Source organism: Astyanax mexicanus, chromosome 17, assembly GCF_023375975.1.
Source record: "Astyanax mexicanus isolate ESR-SI-001 chromosome 17, AstMex3_surface, whole genome shotgun sequence".
Taxonomy (NCBI): Eukaryota; Metazoa; Chordata; class Actinopteri; order Characiformes; family Acestrorhamphidae; genus Astyanax; species Astyanax mexicanus.
This window is the reverse complement of record NC_064424.1, coordinates 45,726,884-45,747,105: the sequence shown is the minus strand read 5'-3', so window position 1 is coordinate 45,747,105 and position 20,222 is coordinate 45,726,884. Positions and strand designations below refer to the sequence as shown.

Below are 20,222 nucleotides of genomic sequence, written 5' to 3'. Positions count from 1 at the left end.
CAGCAGCAGGAATGAACTGTACTTCAGATATCTCTCTTCTGAGACTCGCTCTCAGTCTTTCACTTGTTCTTTTATAAAAGTGAAAAGAGTTTTAGACTGTAACTGATTTTTTCCTGTACAGTTTTTCCTTATTAAACTAAAACGAGTAGATTTGTACATTTCTAAATTCACTAATGTGAAATATTGAACCTGTTTTACAGAAGCCGGGGCGCGACAGAGACCTCCTCCACGCCGAGATCTAACAATAGTAAGAATGCTGCCTTAATTCGGCTTTTTTAGGATTTAGAATTTCCAAATTCATTATTTAATTAAAGTTAAAGTTGATATTTGTCAATTTTGGGATTTGGGGATTTAGCGCCCTCTCTGGAGGAATCATTTTAAACTGGGCGGGTGTAATGCAGTCTCCTTTCAGAGCGGATGAATCCAATTCCAGGTTATGTTCAGTCAGAGAGAGAGAGAAAGAGAGAGAGAGAGAGAGAGAGAGAGAGTCAGAAACTTCACTCCTTTATTTCTTTGGTTTTACTATGAATTAATGAGCTGCTGAGCTCTGAGTTTCCTCTTCTGAAGTCTCCATGTCTCCACCACCTGCTCCTGTGTGTATATATATAAATATATTTATATAAAATATATACATATATATGTATATATTTTCACCAAAAAGAGAGAAATGGTTGATATTTGGTTATTCATATTTCTTTTGCACTGTATGATCCAATATTATTTTCTACAAAAAATGCAGAAAAGCTTGCTTAAAACATATAGTATATGGTACATGCAGGACCTTTATATCCTCATCTTTTGCCAGAATTGACAGATTATTTTAAATTATGGATATGTTATTCATGTGAATCAGCAGAGCAGCAAACCATAGATATAGTATTTAAATGTTATGCCCGATCAGATCTAAAACAACTTTATTAATTTAATTTTAAATTAAGAACTGTTTTCTGAACAAATTTTCCGTATTTATCTCAAAAATGTAGTAAGATCATACGTATGTCTTTTGTATTTTAGGGAAAAATAATGCAAAGATATTATATGTGATCTTTAGAAGAATAAAGCTTCAGTAAACTCTTATGACTATTATGTTGTTTTCACCTAATTTTACTGACATTTTAGCTTTATTTTCAGAAATATAACTTTTCTCCTCATATATGTTGATGTTTTTTTTTTTTTTACCACACCAATAATCGCCAGTTATTAAGATGAAAATGCATTAAATTGGAGATAAGACAGTTTAAAAAACAGAAATAAAAGATTCTTCTATTAAATAAAGACCTTAAAAATGGACTATTTGTAATTTTTTAGTGGAAATAATGCAAGATGAGTTTTTGTGAGACATGGAGGAGTAAAGCTCTTGAAGTCTTACATATTTTATCAATTAATTTTTACAAAATCAAGGTGGTTTTATTTGATGTTTAGATATATAATACCTGTTAAGATCCCATATAGCAGGGATTTAACCTGACTCAACCAATCAGATCATTAACAAGCCTCTTCAGAGTGTAATTTTAAAGGATTTAAACACTTTTTAACCCTTTCTTTCTTTGTTTCTTCTTCTTTTAGCCTAGAGGATTGAATTTACCCAAGCCTCCAGTTCCTCCACAAGTGGAGGAGGAGTACTACACCATCGCTGACTTTCAGACCACCATCCCTGATGGAATCAGCTTCCAGGCGGGAGTGAAATGTGAGGTAAGAAAACGTGTCAAAAATAGTATCAACATTCATTACTCTGTAGGTAGAAGTTTAAATACTAGGGTTAAAAAATAAATACTTTTGTAGAAGTCGAAAAAATATAAACTCAAGCTTTCTTACTTTTTAAGTAAAAGTGTTTTAAAAAGTACTGGCTTAAAAAAAATACTTTAAGTATAATAGTAAAAGTAATTTAAGGAACAAAATTAAGCCATTAAGAACAAAAGTTTAGGCCACACCCACAGAGTCCTATAGAGCACTACCCCCTCCCCAAAACACATTTTTTTTACATGTTAAAATATAAAATTAATATTAGTATACTAAAAAAAGGAATGTATTAAATGCCATCCATGTGTTGAGACAGGGTATTATGTGTGTTTTAACTAAAACATATTTAAATTTCAGGAATTATAATATAATATGTATCATAAATTATTTGAGTAATATTGTATTAATTAAGTCATTATAATTGGGTAATATTGTATGTAGAAATTAAGGATAGATTTAGGATTGATTGATTAATTGAAATTTAGTTCAGTTATCAAGTTTTGAAACCGAGTTGAAGTTACTTAAATTTACATGAAATTAAATTGACTTAAAAAAAAAAGCAAATGCAGAAAGTTGCGAAATTTTTTTTAAGTAAATTTTACTCATAATTTTTTTTTCAGCATGGGTGGGTTAATTGGCTATGCTACGCCTAGTTGTGTTGATTTTTTAACAATATCACTCATATAATCATCTTATACACTGTTTTTTTCTTATGTAGGTCATTGAGAAGAACTCCAGTGGTTGGTGGTACATCCAGATTGAGGAGCAGGAAGGCTGGGCTCCGGTTACTTTCTTAGATAAATATAAGAAGACCAGTAATGCCTCCAGACCCAACTTCCTCGCCCCTCTCCCCGGAGAGATGGGCCAGCTGAAGCTGGAGGACGCTCCAAACAATACCAACAGCCCAGAAGACAACTGGTCCAAACCCCTGCCGGAGGAGCCCTCTTCCAGCGCCGACTTCTCCACACGTCCCAAACTCAGAGACTGGAAATCCAATGCTGCCCGGAGCAACTCTCCATTCTCTGGACCTTTACCTCCTGCTCCGTCAGCACCTCCTGCTGAGGAGAAACCGGCTCTGCCGCCCAGGAGAGAATCCATCAACAAAAGCCTTGAATTAGAAGACAATTTAAAGCCAAAACCAGACCTTTCCAAACCGCTTCCGCCCAAACCTCCAGCTCCCGGCGTCATCATGCCATTAATGGCCCCCAAGCCAGCTCCCTTCAAACCGGACAAACCCCCCGAGCCCAAAAAAGAGGAGAAGAACAAGCCTTTGCACTTGCGCAACGAGATGGGTTTGGAGTGTGGCCACAAGGTCTCCGTCAAGGAGGTTAAAAAGTTCAACCTGAAGCCCGTCCCAAAGCAGCCCCCAAAACCCAAGCCTGACGTCCAAGAAGAGAAGACTGAGCCCATCAACCCGGCACCTTTCCTCAAACCTAAACCAGTCCTGAGACCCAAACCAGCACCGCCAACCAAACCTGAAGCCCAACCCAAGAGCGAGTTGGACATCACCAATCTGAGGAGCAAGCTGCGCCCGTCCAAACCTCCAGAGCCCGGCGTCGGCTCAAGCGATTCCAGCCAGCACAACGGCACCAACAGCCCCTCTCATAACGCTGTTAATAACGGGAAACCAAGCGAGGAACTTAAAAGCCCACCCAAGCAACAGAACGGACACGGCCATCACCAGCCAGACCTTCCTAAACCCCAGATACCTGGACCACCACAGAGACCCAGCAGCGCACCTCGAAGACCACCACCTCCGAAAAAGAGCTCAGAGCCTGGAAGCCCCACCGAAACCCAACCCAAAGCCCCGCTCCAGAGTGACCCTCAGCCTCAGGAGAACATCAGACCTCCACCCCCCTCTCAGAGCAGACCACCACCTCCCAAACCAAAGGCCTTCCAGCTTCCAGCTCTTAAAGATAAAGACAAAGAGAAAGACAAGGAGGAGCCCAAGCCGAAAGTGCCCCTGCCTGTCCCTCCGAAGCCCATGATCAAACCTGATAAACCCGGACCCCCAAGAGACAAACTCCCACCTCTGATCAAAGATCCGTCCAAAGACAAGCTGTTCCTGGCGGTTGCGGACTTCGAGGGCGACGAGCAGACGCCCGGCTTTAAGGAGGGCACCTTGTTCGAAGTGGTGGAGAAGAACACCACCGGCTGGTGGTTGTGTAAAAATGTGAGCAACGGGTCAATGTCCGAGGGCTGGATCCCTTCCAATTACCTGGCCAAGAAACACTAGATACTAGGTACTTCAATTGTTTTTTTTTTTTACTTAAAATGTTTTGTTTTTATTATATATATATTTTTAGAAACATATCTGTATCTGTATGTATTTAATTAGTTTGTTATTTATGGGTACCTTCCAGTCGTCTCCTGTTACATTCCATATTCCATTCTTTCGCAAGCGCCGTCAGACTGACGTTGGGATGTTGGTTCGTTGGTGCTTGCTTTGTTCTTTACTGCCCCCTTGGGGACGTGGATGGAATTACGCGCGACGCTGAGACACTTCTTTGGGAGAGCAAAAAAAACAAAATAACTAAAAAAACAAAAAAACAGAAAAGAAAACAGTAAAGAAAAAGTAAAACGTTGAATGTCTCACATTCTTAACCCATAGTTCCTATGCATGTTAACCGAGCTCATACTATTTTTATATTTAGCGCTATAAATAAGAAACTAGCAATATATATATATATATATACATATACTGTATACACAAGTGACTTCTCGCAGCCTTCACGCTATCGTGCCTCAGTATTCCCGTATATGCAGTGTTCCTCAAGCCTATCTACGGTATATGGTATATGTGCATTTTTTGTTACATCAGATGAAATATACAGCTTATATCATGTCAACGTATTCAAAAAGCTCAAAAAGCTCAAAAAAGTAAAATTAAGATACAGACAACTGTAAAGAAGATGCACTTCAATAAACATAAACATCAATCAAAAAGACAAATCTGGACAAATCCAGACAGTTACTATAGGGACTCATCAGCAAGGTAGTGCTTTTTAATCTCAATTCAGTGGGAGAAATTAGCCAAGTGCTTCCGGATAGTGCACAGACTGATTATTTTTTCCCATGCTAATGCTAACGTGCATCTTTAGAATTTTTCCTTTTTTACATGCTAATGCTAAACTGCGCCTTTATATGTTTTTTTGTTTTTAACACGCTAATGCTAACCTGATTTTTTTTTTTTACGAAACTGTGCCTTTGATTTTTCCTTTTTTTTATGTGCTAATGCTAAACTGAGTTTTTTTTTACATGCTAATGCTAAACTGCATCTTTATCATTTTCCTTTTTTTTACATGCGAATGCTAAACTGCCCCTTTTTAATTTTGCCTTTTTTACGTGCTAATGCTAAACTGAGTTTTTTTTTACGTGCTAATGCTAAATTGCATCTTCATCACTTTCCTTTTTTTACGTGCTAATGCTAAACTGCACCTTTTAATGAGTTTCTTTTTTTACATGCTAATGCTAACCTGTGCCTTTAATTTTTTCCTTTTTTATATGCTAATGCTCAAAACTGCATCTTCATAATTTTCCTTTTTTACGTGCTAATGCTAACCTGAGTTTTTTTAATCTATTTCCTTTTTTATATGCTAATGCTAACCTGTATCTATAATTTTCATTTTTTATGTTCTAAACTGTGCTAAATTGTGTTTTTTATGCAGCCTTTTTTACACCTTATTTAGCTTATTTATCCTTTTTTTATTTTAAAAGCCAAGTTTGGGTTATTGCAATGCTTCAACTTGCACTTTGTTTTAGAGATGAAGTTGACCGATTTCATCAGAACAGAATGAATTGAGAATGAATTAAATGGTGAGTGAGGAACGGGGCAGGATGTAGACGTTAAGGTTCAGCGCGATGGAAACTGTAAAAGTGTTAAAAAGCAAATTATACAAAACCTATAGCTGAGATCAGGACTGTCCTCTGGAGTGTGTAAATACAGTTTGACACGATACCTCAGACCATCCGTACACACTGTTCTTCATCAGTGTTGCCCTAAGGCATGTTCATGCCACCGATGATGGTGCTTAGATACAGTATTTTACAGTCATTTTAATGTTTAATTAACATGCATGCTTGACTGGTTTCAAGTATATGTTTAAATCGGTATTTTGTTCCTGTATTATTAACACTACATTTGAAGTTTTGTCGTTTTTATTGTAAGTTACTTAAAAAAAAAAAAAAAAAGTATAAGTATTTACCTGAGTTGTGCTTTTGCTGTTAATAGAAAGCTGGGAAAGCGGAGGAATCGGAGGTGATGATGGACAGTGTTAAAAACAGATACATATAGTATATTCATTTAACTGAAAGGGGAGAAAAAGAGGGAAAAAAGATGGCGGTGGCTGATTGCTTCTTGTTTCTATACATTTTTGTTTTCCCAGTTGTGATCATAACAGCTTTATAACCAGTTTAATATACAAAGTGCCCTTTTAAACAACCTGCACACGGCGTGTCGTGATGCTCATTGCTATCTTACACCCCGTCAAGAGTCAGTCTATTTTTACCTCTTGCGCCTGTGTTGCTAAAATAGAGACGGAGTTTAGGAATAAATCTAAACTGAGATGGTTGGGCGTGGTGGTCTAGAAGTGAAGTGTGTTCAGGTACATTTCTGCAAAACAGGTGCGCCACTGACTGATTAAAACCCTGACAACAGTCAAAAATCAGCCGTCCAATCCTGTCTTTGCTATGCAGGAGCGTCGTATGTGCTTTTGTGTGTTTCGAGCCACACAAGGTGTACTTTTCCCGTTGTTATGATAGCAAAGACACATTGACACGCCCATAAATCCAGCTGCGCAATTGACACAATTGACCAGTGTGCTAAAGATCGCTAAAATAGAGCCTATAGTCTTTTAAAGGGCCCATATGAAAAAAATCTGCAGAATATTAAACTCAGTTTTAATCAAAACCACCAGAGCATTCAGTTCATAATATCATAAAAGTGTAATATAACACATAGAAATTGATGTACAGATGTGTGTTTGCACGTCTGTACACCAACAGAGTGCACAGACATTTAAATCTAAAGTTGTAAAGAGTGTTGCAAGATGGCATAGAGCATTTTCACACCTGTATGTGTTTTCTCTGGTCCGAATCAGTTGATAAATTTGTTTATTTGGAGCGTTTCTCCCTCGGTTTGGTTTGTTTTCACACAAGTAAAAAAAAAACATACACACATTTGGATGGAAAAATGGAGGCACATGTTCGTTCCCACACTTCTGTAACCTGTACGCTACTTTTATTTTGTTAATAAGTCAACCGTGCGATTTTATTACTTTATTTCTAAGAAAAACCCAAATAAACTTTTCGAATGAAAGGATTTTCAGTGTGTTCATGTTGTGATTTGTTCAAAAACAATGAAAGATGAATAATAAAATTCTTTATTTATTAATTTATGTACAACAAATGTAAATGGAAAAGATCCATTTACACACACCCTTTTCTTACAAAATAAAAGTCCCACAAAGGAGAAAGGATCAGAACAGTGCAGTCATTTAAAGGATGTATCATTTAAAAAAAAAAGGAAAATAAATTTGGGGTGTGGGGTTATAAGGCAATTGTAGCTGTATTGTGCCTGATTGTTGCCAAGAAAAAAAAAATAAAATAAAAATATAAAAATGATGAACAGCTGCAAACTGCAGGAAAAAAAAGAAAAAAGAACTTAATCTGTTCTAAAAGGTCGAACGGAAAATTATTGCACTTTTTAATCTGGTGTCAGTGCTCAGAGAGGCAGCTTAATATAATAATAATAATAATAAAAACTTAATTATCAACATAAATGTAATACATTTCATATATAAAACACTATGATCAATCATTGCTGGTGGAGAGGAACCTTCAGAATTAACACTCCCTTTATTTGTCCTGATTCACAAAAAAAAAAAAAAACTTAAATTACACATTTAGTTCAGTAGATAAGCCCCACCTCTTAACTGAACAATTTACATATTTTCACTGTCATGCAAAAACCTGTCATGCAAAAAATGTTAACTTTAAGGAAGGGTAAAAAAATATATATATTGGGAGTATTTGCATTTGTCTATTCATCATGACAATCTGAAGCAATTTTACCAAAATTAAAACATAGCTTTTATATATTTTTAACAAATTATTAATTGCTGAAAAACATTTTTCTGTAAGATATAATTAATAGTTCTTTAACGTTTCCTTTTGGATTACTTAATAAAAATAAAATAATAAAAACTTTAATTTAATAAAATCTCAAAAGGGTTTTTGTGTGACAGTAACAATATAAATTATTCACAATGCATTTGGTTGCATCTAAGCTTGCAAAGAAGCATTATCAGCTTATTTTCCAGTGTAATAAAAGTGTGGATCTGTATAAAAAAAACAAACAAAAAAAAAACAAACAATTTTATAACTGCTGCTTTTTGCCTAGCATTGCCCAGTAGTATCACAGCGCTAACGCTCGGAGGAAAGCGCAGCGACTCGGTTCCGATACATCAGCTCACAGATGCAGCCTTGTGCTGATCCACATCACCCTGAGAGTGAGCCAGAGAGAGCAAGGCTAACTGTGCTCTCTCAGGACTCTCTCTGGCAGCTGATGGCAAGCTGCATAACCGGGATTCGAACCAGCAATCTCCCGAACAAAGTGGCAGCGCTTTGGACTGCTGGACTAATCTAATCTACTGAGCTAAATGTGTTTTAATTTAAATTAAAAAACAAGAAAAAAAAGCCTAAAGGTTCCTCCATCACAGCAACGACCTTCAAACTTGGTCTTTTTCCGAAACAAAGCAACAGAATTCGATGTTTTCTTGTTTTTGGCTTTAGCAGGTTCAAAACATCCAGTGTTTTGCTTTACAGTAAATTGTGCCACGGTTCTGTGGCAGAATCACACTCACATTTTTGGTGACGAATAAAATAAAATAAAAAAGAAAATGAGAAAAATGATAAATACAAACCGAACAGGAAAAAAAAAACACAAGGTACCTTCTCACCATTCAGCTCCTTACATTTACCAGAAGCTGATCAGAACTGTTTCAGCATTTAACTTTTAGCATTTAAAACTGATTATATAAATTAGAAACGCAGATTGTTAGAAAGTTAAAGTGACAAAAAATGTTTATCATATATAATAATGATTTTAAATCTTTAAAATTAAAAGTATATAATGTTTTTTTTTCTATGTGCAACATAATTGGCAACACAAATTCAACTCAGAACTGAACAGAATTTTAGAAAAATAAAATAAAAATCTGAACTAAGGCACATAAAAGTTGGACTTGATTGGTTTGGGTTTGGATTGGTGGATTTAGGATTTCTGGTTGGAAAAGCAGTGATTGCTCTTTATTACTGTGTAATTATGAATCTGCAACAACTATAATATTAATAATAATTAATAATAATTATTTGTTAGAAAGTTAAAGTGACACAGAGACTTGCAGATCATTAATAAACAGGCGTAAAGCAGATTCTATTACTGAGCGTTTTTTTTCTTATTATCATTATTATTATTATTAATTTTATACATCATATACTGTATGGGTCAGCGTAGGTTGGATTTATTTTGATTGATCTGCTGAATTAGGCCCTTTAATGTATTAAATATATCAAATAAACTCTTTTTTTTAACCCTTTCTTACTTCTCAATCCTAGTCCTGGAGGCACCATGCTCTGCATGTCTTATTCCAGATTCACAAAAAGGCAACTTTTAGAGTCTTCAGATAGTTATAATATAATGTAATGATGAAAATAATGTAGTGGGTGTGGTTTATTCATGCACTAAACAAATGACGAGATCTTTCACCAGGAGGAACACATGGTAAATACATGTCTGCTCTCCAGACACACCTTCTTTTTCCTTCCAAAAAAATACAAAAACGAGTGTTAGAAGCTATTTTTGTGTTAATCTGCAGTAAAAAAACTATTCCAAAGAAAAAGGAAAAAAAGAATAAGGATGAGAAAACACCATAATAATGATAAAAACAGGTTAGGCAGGTTAGTTTAAAGTTGTTTAAAGGAGAAATCCGGTGTGAAATGGACTTAACATTGAGTGAAACATGATAAATCAGTATGAACTTCTGTTAAAAAATCCCACCTAAAGCTAACCATTTTTCTCCAGTATTTAGAAATACAGTGCTTTTTAGCTGATGCGCCCAACAAGTTTACAATGCTAGTGATTGGGGCATATCCATAACCAGTTCCCCATGCTAAGAAATCACTTTAACATCATTTTAAACACCATTAACAAACTTTAAAAAGTGGAAAAGCATGAATTTCAGCATTTGCGGAAAATATCTCTATAATACTCATGCATTTCCAATAATAAACCAATTTTTATTTTAAACTTTGTTCCCTCATCCTACCTATTGAAATGTGTGCTTGTGCTTGGTACTGTGTGTATTAAAACAGTGTTTTTAATAATCTATCAGTGCACTTTTAAAGCTCTCAGTGCCTTATTTTAAATGTTAGGGCTCTCAGAATTCTACTAATAAAGTGTGAAGCTTTTTTAAGCTTTGAGATAATGGTGTAAAATGGTGTAAAAATGGGAAAAAAGTTGTTTTTTTTTTTTTTTTGCATGAGTTACTCTATGCCCCTATCTTTAGCTATATTGTAAGCCTGTCGGGAGCATCAGCTAAAAGCGCTGTATTTCAGAATGCCGGGGATTAATGGAAAAAGGCTACTGAACAAAAGTTAATACTCATTATCACATTTCACTACAACCCAAGTCCATTTCACACCAGATTTCTCCTTTAAGGAGCAAATTGATTGAATCGGGAGTGATAAAAGAATGGAAGCTACTAAAATGTGCAGAGCAGGGTGCCTCCAGAACATCATGATCTTTAAAATAAGACTACCTTTATAAAGGGTTTATAAATGGTTTATAAAGGAGAATATTAATGGTTATTAATTAGGCTGCAAATACTTTAAAACTCATTAATAAGCAGTTAATAAATAAATAACAACATGGATAGAAATGACAACAATGAGTTAAAAAAAATGGCAAAGTAGTGATTCATTCACACTCATTTCTACTGTCAAATCTCAGATTTTTCTAGACACTGATTTTACTTTGTGTTTTTTTTTCCATCAATCAGCTTTAAACTTGTCATATTAATTTATTTGTAAGTATGTTTAACTATAACTTTACTATAAAGTAAATGACTCAGTTGAATTAAATGGCTGGGTACTTTAACATTAATGTGTTCTAACTGATTATCAATGGTTTTAAGGCATTTACAACCTAATCAATAATACTTAATAATCTAGTTTATAAACCATTTATAAGCGCAGTCTTATTTTAAAGTGGTACCAAAAAGTCTTTTGCGAGTTATTGTGATCAGCAGACACTACTAAAGCACTGGCTGCTTCCAGTGTCTATAAAGATGTACAAACATGTCTGCTGACCATAATGAATAATAATAATAATAATAATAATAAAAAAATAATATAAATCAGAAAGAGATTCAGGTTCATCCAGGATGAGGATTAAATATAATTAAACAAACAACAAAAAACCCCATGTAACGATTTCTTCTGTCGCCAAGAGATGGATGCAGGTCTGTATAGTGGAGGCGCTCAGTGCTGGTAATAATAATGATGATGATGGTGATGGTGATGATGATTATGGGTGCGTAAGGCTGCAGGAAGATGGATATCTGCCGCAGTTTCATGTGTTGGAGGAGTCGGAGTACGGCAGGAATTTGGTGAGTCTGTTAGGGGAGGCGGGGTTTTGGCATTCCACTTCTTCACTCATCTTAAAGAAGATCTCCTGCTCTCGCTTCTTCTGATTCAACTCGTCCTCCAGAGTCTGAGAAACAAACAAACAAACAAAAAAAGATATTTATATAGAGTGACTGCTAGATACAGCTAGAGCTGCATTAAAGGAGAAGTCTGGTGTAAAATGGATTTTTGGTGTGCATTTTGCCCAGCACTCCTTACACAACAGCTGCATTGGGGCATATTTTATATAATCAGATGCGCTAGTTTATATAAATAATGAGTATCAATTACAAACCTTCTTCCTGGGTTTGAGCTGCTCTTTCCAGTCTTTAATGAGGTGGTTGTGATGCTCATCCAGTGACTTTAATCTCTGGGTCTCGTTCTCCACCAGCATGTGGCACTTCTCATTCTGCAGGAGGAAATACAGCAGATCATGAACAAAACTGAACAAAAATATATTTGGATAATATCAGTGTCTCTCTATCTCTCTCTGTCTCTGTGTGTAGGAGCAAGAGCATATGCAGTGTTCTAATCAGCGGATGACAGGGATTTTATATCAATATACTGTTTACCAATATTAAAAATGTCTGTTAAACACATTAATCTTTCCTGATATTTCAATATACAGCTCTGGAAAAATATCACTTAAGAGAGCACTTAAAAATGATGAGTTTCTTTAATTTTACCAAATGTAAAACCTCTGGAATATAATCAAGAGGAAGATGGATGATCACAAGCCATCAAACCACCAAACTGAACTGCTTGAATTTTTGCACCGGGAGTAAAGCAGCATAAAGTTATCCAAAAGCAGTGTGTAAGACTGGTGGAGGAGAACATGATGCCAAGATGCAGCCATTTCTAATTTTCTGTAAATAAATGCTCTAAATGACAATATTTTTATTCAGAATTTGGGAGAAAATGTTTATTTTACTCAAACTTATACCTATAAATAGCAAAATCAAGAAACTGAAGTAGTTACCTGTAGCTGCTGGAGCTCTCTGATGTTGCTCTCACACTCGCCCACCATCTCCCTCATCTGGTTCTCGTGTTTCTGTTGCTGGTGAAGACGCTCCGCCTTCTGCCTCTTCTCCTCCTGTCTGGAAAACTGTACACACACACACACACACACACACACATATATATATATATATATATATATATATATATATATATATATATATATATATATATATATATATATATATATATATATATAACTTTTTACACTATTGGCAAATGGAAAGGAACAGCTGATCAGCTACACTCTTTGACTCTTAGACAGACATGTATTGTATTTTTCGCACTATAATCTGCACTTAAAATCCTAAAAATCATCAGTGCGTCTTATAATCCAATGGGTTTTATGTATGAATTCTACATACAGGTCAGGTATTAAGAAGTAGTAAAGTCACTCTGCTGAAGTACAGAGTTATAAAGGAGTTTCAGTTTAGTTCTCAACAAGAATTAGCATTAGCCACAAACCGTGTTAAGCAATAGCTCTTTTCCCCTTTCAGAGGTGAGTAATATTGGCCTGTAGCCTGCTGTTAACCCTGGCTACCAGTGCTGGAACAGCATTAGCATTAGCTGCTAACCACACTAGCTTTAGAGCTGAGTATATCAGACTGTAGTCTGCGCGTTTACCCTGTAACAACTACCTGGTTCGGACCGCTAGTTAATATCGCCCTGGTTTACCAGAACACTCAGGGTTTCTCAGTGTAGCTCTGTCAGGCGGCATTAGCTAGTGGTTAGCCGCTACTCAGTCTCCCCTAGTAGTGATGTGAGTGACACTATAACTGCAGTGATGCGTGCAGGACATCCTGTGTCCACATGTGTTTAATCTCATGGCAAGGTTTTTTCTGCTTCTTTTTCTCTTGTTCTATGGTTTTAGTGTATCTCTACCTGTTTGACCTTCTCTCGGTCCTCGGCTGCGCTGCCGGTGGAGTTTATCCTCAGGCTCTTCTTGAACATCACCATGCGGGTTTTACCCTCACTGCGCTGGATCTTCGGCAGACGGTTCTTCTCCTGCTGCTGCCGAGCTTTCAGCAGCTCAATCATCCGCTGATTATAACACTGCATATGCTCTTGCTCCTACAGAGAGAGAGAGAGAGAGAGAGAGAGAGAGAGAGAGAGAGAGAGAGAGAGAGAGAGAGAGAGAGAGAGAGAGAGAGAGAGAGAGAGAGAGAGAGAGACAGAGAGAGAGAAACAGAGAGAGAGAGAGACAGAGAGAGAGAGACAGAGAGAGAGACAGAGGCAGACACAGAGGAAGGAAGACAGGCACAGATACATTTATAAATAAATACATAAATAAATAAAAATAAAAATACACAGAGAAAGAGACAGAGAGAAAGAGACAGAGGAAAGAAGACAAAGACACACAGATACACAGAAAAAAGAGACAGAGAGAGAAACACAGAGAGGAGACAGAGAGAGACACACAGAGGAGACAGAGAGAGAGAGACACAGAGAGGAGACACAGGGAGAGAAAGAGACAGAGTCATAGAGAGACAGACAAACAGAGAGAGAGACACACAGAGAGAGAGACAAGAGAGAGAGACAGAGGGAAGAAGACAGACACATACAGACACAGAGAAACACATACAAAGACGACAGAGACAGACACATACAGAGACATTTAGTATTTGATGCTCTTATTTAAAGCAAGTTCCAGTAGAATCGTCACACAGGTAGGAGACAGTAGAAGTAAAGTACACTACACTGTTTATCAGGCTCATATCTGCATTAATAAGTCTGTGTAAGGTATAAGGTGTGAGGTGATATCTGGTACCTTCTCGTGCTTCTTCAGCAGCTGGTGTCTCTGGAGGAAGTACTGGTCTTTGAGCTGCTGCTTCAGAAGCTGCCATCTCTCATGCAGGTTCTTCTCCTCCATGTCCCAAATACTGGCTTCCTTCTCTAAACACCACAGAATACACAATACCACAGAGTCAATCCATACAGAAATCAACCGTATTCATCACAACAGAATTCAACAGACTAAGCTGGTAAAATTTTATAAAAAAAACTGTATTCATCACCATAATATTCTGTGATTTAAGTATGATTAAAATAATGATTCATTTTGTCCTTGTATTTTTGCTGTTTTTATTTATATATCTATCTATTTATCTCCTTTTTATGGAACGTCAGATGTCTTTTTGTTGGATGAACCCGTCTTCCTGCTGTACAGCAGGAGCACGAGGACAAAGCCAGAGAGGACAGATGGAGTCAGGAGGAGGGATGGGTTGTGCCATTTGGGCCACTCTAAAGGCTAATGTGATATTTACTGGAATTTTCACCAAGACAAATTACTATCCATACTATAGCAGCCACCTATTAATACCATAGCAACCGATTACCCATACAATAGCAGCCACCTATCAACACCATAGAAAACACATTGGATATTGTAATAACTGATTACCCATACTATAGCAGCCACCTATCAACACCATAGCAACCACCTGGAATACTGTAGTCACTGATTACCCATACTATAGCAGCCACCTATCAACACCATAGAAAACACATTGAATGTTGTATTAACTGATTAAGAACACTACAGCACCACCTATCAACACCATAGCAACCACCTGGGATACTGCAGTAACCGATTACCCAAACTATAGCAGCCACCTATCAACACCACAGCAACCGATAATCCATACTACTATAGAGGCCACCTATCAACACTGTAGCAACCACCTGGGATACTGCAGTAACTGATTACCCAAACTATAGCAGCCACCTATCAACACCATAGAAACCACCTGGGATACTGCAGCAAGCAATTATAAACATTACTTGCAACTACAAATATTGTAGTAATCTATTAGAAACATTATAGTACCTCCTATCAACACCATAGCAACCACCTGTGGTACTGCAGTAACCAATTACCCATACTATAGCAGCCACCTATCAACACCATAGCAACCACCTGTACAGGCTGCTTAAATTATTATTACTCATACCAGTCTAAATTGTAAATATAAATATAAATATATAATAAATGTATGTTACCTGTTACTTAGTCTTTACAGATACATGATACATATATAAGATGCATTCTTATATATTTTTTATCACTGGAATATGGAACTGAAGGTCTGAAAGGGTGAATCTAAAATTAAAAACAGCTAATTTTTAAGATCAGTTGGCTTTCTTTAAAAATATATATATATTTGTATTGCTAATCCACTATATTGCATTTTTTGAGAAAACTCTCCAAAAGTTTGGGGGAAGTGTCTCTGCAGGAGACGGAACCGAGTGTATCGGACGTGCTGGAAGCTCTCGTGAACTAAATGAATCGTGTCCAGAGACAGCAGGGAACCGGCGTCCGTTCTGTTCCTCTCAGGAGGAGGCAGAACCTTTGGCAGGTGGTTACCCATACTCTCAGTACAGAGCGCTGGCAGAAGATCTGCCCCCCCACAGGCAGCAGATACACCATGTTACCCTGGTCAAACTGTAACGCCCTCAGATCAGAGAGAAATCCTACAACATGCCTTAACCTGACCCAAACAGCTTTAAATTAAACTTCTGATCCTTTAGTCCACTTTTTCTTGTTCTTTGTGAAATACTATAGGTCTGCAGCAGCTAAGAAAAGTAAATCCTCAGAAATACAAGTTAATCAGAGAGATGTTAGGGTGTCTATGTCAACCTGTGGGTTAATAGCCTCACCCACTTCAGCTTAGGACCACCCACAGGCGGAGCTTACAGCTTTTGTTTACACAGATAGTCAGCGTTAGCTATCTTGTCTTATAAGTAATTATAGGTTTAAATTGGATCTCCAGTTGATAAAAAGATGAAAAAGCATACAACTGAAAGACACAGCAACCTCTAGTGGATTTTATATCTCTGCTGATCTACCAGTTCAGCAGAAGGTATAGGGTTAACATGTGAACAAGGCAAGACAAAACAAGACAAAACAAGACATAACGGGCATATCGTTGCTATCCAATGCAAAACAAGTATCTATAAAAGAGACACAGTGATGTGCACAAACTGTCCCTTACACTGTGCCAAAATTTCCTCATTAATGGACCAATAGAAATTCTTAAAAATGAAAATAAATTATTTTTCCATTAACTTTCATTGAAAGTCAACACTCAGAGGACATATACAGTGAGACAGTGAGCACACATGCCCGGTCTGGTGGGCAGCCGCTGAATTAGAGGATATGGATATGATATATCTGCTTTTAAACCATACCTCGAATTAAATGCTGCTTCTTCTCCAGACACTGTCGCTCCATATCTGCGATTTCCCGCTTGTTCTGGGAGATGATGTTGTTTAAGGTGACGTCCAGATAGTGGATCTGAGCTGCACGAAACTCCTCCTCCTAAACACACGAAGGATGTATAAGAGGCAGAAGATCTACTAGATTTATATATTTCTAGTACATCCATAGCTAAAATATATATATAAAAAAATATAAAAATATATATATAATTTTTAAAGGAAGATGAAGTGTTATTGTGTTCTTTGTTCACCTCTTTAACTTTGGTCAGCTGGAAGTTGTTCATGCGAGCTTTCATGGTTTCCTTCCTCTCTCTTCTCGGCAACTTTTCCACTTCAAGTTTTACCTGGAACAAAACAAAACCTTTATTGTTTAACACCCAAGCAACCACCTGTAATACCATAGGAGTCACCTTGCAATAATACAACACTCATCAAACAATCAGTTAGCAACACCACAGCAACCACCTGGAATTCCACAGGAATCACCTTGCAATAATACAACACTCAAACAATCACTTAGCAACACCACAGCAACCACCTGGAATACCATAGGAATCACCTTGCAATAATACAACACTCAAACAATCACTTAGCAACACCACAGCAACCACCTGGAATACCATAGGAATCACCTTGCAATAATACAACACTCATAACACAAAACAATCACTTAGCAACACCACAGCAACCATCTGGAATATCAGAGCAATCATGAATCAAGAGCAAAAGAACCACGTAGAAACTACATTGCAACACCATGACAACCACTTGGTATATCACAGTAACTCTGGTTAGAAACACCATAGCAACCACCTGTGATACCATAGTAGGTGCTACTAGTATGTGCTATAGCCTTATTCTTAAAAAGAGGGGGAGCAGGGGAGAAATAGTATCATTATGATGTATTGCATAAATGTATATATTCTTTCATATTACATATAAAATAAGAATAAAAAACAATTAGTGTATTATTATTTTACATTTAAATAAAATAAATAATATAAAAAAAAAGGCACAACCTTAAAAAAAAAAAGAACACTACACACACTTATAAAAATCTTATGAAATCAGAGCAGTTCTGCATCAACACTAAACACAAGACTATTATTTAACTTTACATTAATGAAGTTAAATAGTAAATATCTGAAGTTCTTCACCTCCTTCTTGCGTCGTTTCATCATCTCCAGGAACTTGTGGTACTCTCTCTCCTGCTCCGTTCTGATGCGCTTGGTTTCCTCTCTCAGCCGCACTGCGTGATCCAGCTCCATCTTCTCAATCGTCTGCTTCTGGTGCTTCTCCAGGTTCTCCAGCTCAGTGTCGTAATATTTCTTCTTAGCCTGAATACAGAGACAAAACTGCAGTGATGCTACATTTATATTTATCATTTTATAGTTTAAACTATCCACCTTATTACATTACATTACATTACATTACATTACATTACATGTGTCCAAAGCGACTTAAAATAGTGTAAAAGTACAAAAGTAGAAGTTTAAAGGTAAAAACATTTTTATACAGGGCCTAAAGGAGGTCAAATGGGAATAATGGGATAGAGGAGTGAAGGAGGGGAAGAAGGAAATGAGGTTAGAAGTAAGTAGTTTGTTTGTTACTTTACAGGACAACGAGGAGGAGCCCAAACTGGTGCAGTAGTGGACTATTCACACACACACACACACACACACACACATATATATACATTCAAATTTGATATTGTTTAATAATGTCTGAACTAGGGCTAGGTATCGAAAATTTACGCCAAAAACCACCAACCTAAATGTTGAGTACTGAAAGTTCTTATAAAAATTCAGTGCTTGTTTTCGATACTTTGCATAAACACATAGGTCTGTCACGATACATTTTTTTGTGGACGATATATCGTCCCAGAAATTATTGCGATACTCAATATTTTTCTCATTTTATGACTATTAAATGCCAATGACCTAATGATAACAGAATAGCATATAAATGCAATTACACACTTTTTAAAGACCACAAAATTTAAATAAATCTTTTATTATAATTATTTAGGGAATTATACACTTATTTCTTCACCTACTTTTGTCCACACTGTGTGTATGACTAGCTAAAATAATGTTCATTATTATATATGTGAATAAACATACAAATAAACACAGTTGGCGTTATCTTGATTTTTAAAAAATGATTGAGGTCATGCTCATTTATTGTACGATAAATCGATATTGCAATTATTGTGACAGGTCTATAAACAACAGCGACTTGTTTGCTCCAACAAGATTCAGAAGTATGGTCGTCTTTTATGAGGACAGTATCAGTATAAGATTACTCATGTCGGCTGTTAAATAAATACATTGTATGAGAATAATTATCACTTTTGCATTTTTTGGTTGCAATTTAGATACAGGTATCAAAAAAATATATAGTTTGGGTGTCGGTATCGACTTCAAGGTATCATAATATCGGTATCTGTATCGAAAATGAATACCCAGCCCTAGTCGTAACTAATGTCAATGATGTTTATCATTGACATTGACAGAGCTCTTCAAAGAGCACTTACTCTCCTAACACCTCTAACTAACTACCTTCTACTACCAGATCAGGAGAATCTCTCACTATCTTTAATAAACTCCTGAAGACAGAGCTCTTCAAAGAGCACTTACTCTCCTAACACCTCTAACACACTAACTACTTCTAACCTCATTTCCTTCTTCCCCTCTTTCACTCCTCTATCCTATTATTCCCCTTTGACCTCCTTTTATCCCTATCCAAAGATGTTTTACCTTTAAACTTATTTTACATTGTACTTGACTATTGTAAGTCGCTTTGGACAAAAGCGTCTGCCAAATGTAATGTAATGTAATGTAATGTAATGTTTATAACAATGTTTATTACTGGCATAAATATTGATATTAGATACCCTTGCTGAGAAATGCTACTTTAAATAGAATAAATAGGTTTAATACAATATTTTGACAGCAGTTGTGGGCGGAGAATAGGACGTCACTACCTGTCAGTCTGTTTAAGTGTGTGTGTGTGTGTGTGTGTGTGTGTGTTTATTACACATACATTCATCTCCTGGTCGAAGCGTCTCTGCATCTGATCTTTCTGAGTGTCCAGTTTAGTGTTGAGAACAGCCTGAGCGCGGTGTTCCTCCTTCTGCAGCAAACGCAGCTCCCTCAGCTCCTGACGCCTGCACACACACACACACACACACACACACACACACACAGTTATATATACACAAATATGTACACGCATTAAATCTGATTGTTTTTTCTGAAGTGAGAGAAGTGCTGGAGGGTAATGGGCAACTCCAATGGACAAGTACAAAATCAGATGAGCATTAATTATTTTTAATTATTATTATTTTATTTGTTAATTTGTTAATGTATTTATTTTTTATCCACCAGCTGAGAATCACTGATGTAAAATAATTTGTAGTTACACACTGTAATTATACACTGTAGTCCTGTATCTGTTTCTTTACATACTTTATTATTATTATCCTATTTTCACCCTGCTTTAATATTTTTGTAATACTACACTCAGGTCAGCGGGGCTGAATCACCACTAGATGGCAGTAA

General features: G+C 36.6%; 2 protein-coding genes across 3 annotated transcripts in view; one reads left to right on the top strand and one right to left on the bottom strand.

Moving 5' to 3' along the window:
* sh3pxd2b (SH3 and PX domains 2B) overlaps positions 1-7,060 on the top strand; it is a 56,595-nt gene extending 49,535 nt beyond the window's left edge. For both annotated transcript variants that reach the window (XM_022676622.2, XM_022676621.2), the window contains 3 exons: positions 201-247; positions 1,567-1,692; positions 2,459-7,060. In XM_022676622.2, coding sequence (XP_022532343.2) covers positions 201-247; positions 1,567-1,692; positions 2,459-3,976 — 1,691 coding nt within the window. In that variant the 3' untranslated portion in view covers positions 3,977-7,060. The remainder of the gene's footprint in view (positions 1-200; positions 248-1,566; positions 1,693-2,458) is intronic.
* Positions 7,061-7,105: 45 nt separating this feature from the next.
* stk10 (serine/threonine kinase 10) overlaps positions 7,106-20,222 on the bottom strand; it is a 74,273-nt gene continuing 61,156 nt past the window's right edge. The window contains exons 11-19 of the mRNA XM_022676618.2: positions 19,705-19,828; positions 17,817-17,996; positions 16,911-17,003; positions 16,630-16,759; positions 14,210-14,334; positions 13,324-13,512; positions 12,404-12,529; positions 11,720-11,833; positions 7,106-11,512 (exon numbers count right to left, since the gene is read on the bottom strand). Coding sequence (XP_022532339.2) covers positions 11,372-11,512; positions 11,720-11,833; positions 12,404-12,529; positions 13,324-13,512; positions 14,210-14,334; positions 16,630-16,759; positions 16,911-17,003; positions 17,817-17,996; positions 19,705-19,828 — 1,222 coding nt within the window. The 3' untranslated portion in view covers positions 7,106-11,371. The remainder of the gene's footprint in view (positions 11,513-11,719; positions 11,834-12,403; positions 12,530-13,323; positions 13,513-14,209; positions 14,335-16,629; positions 16,760-16,910; positions 17,004-17,816; positions 17,997-19,704; positions 19,829-20,222) is intronic.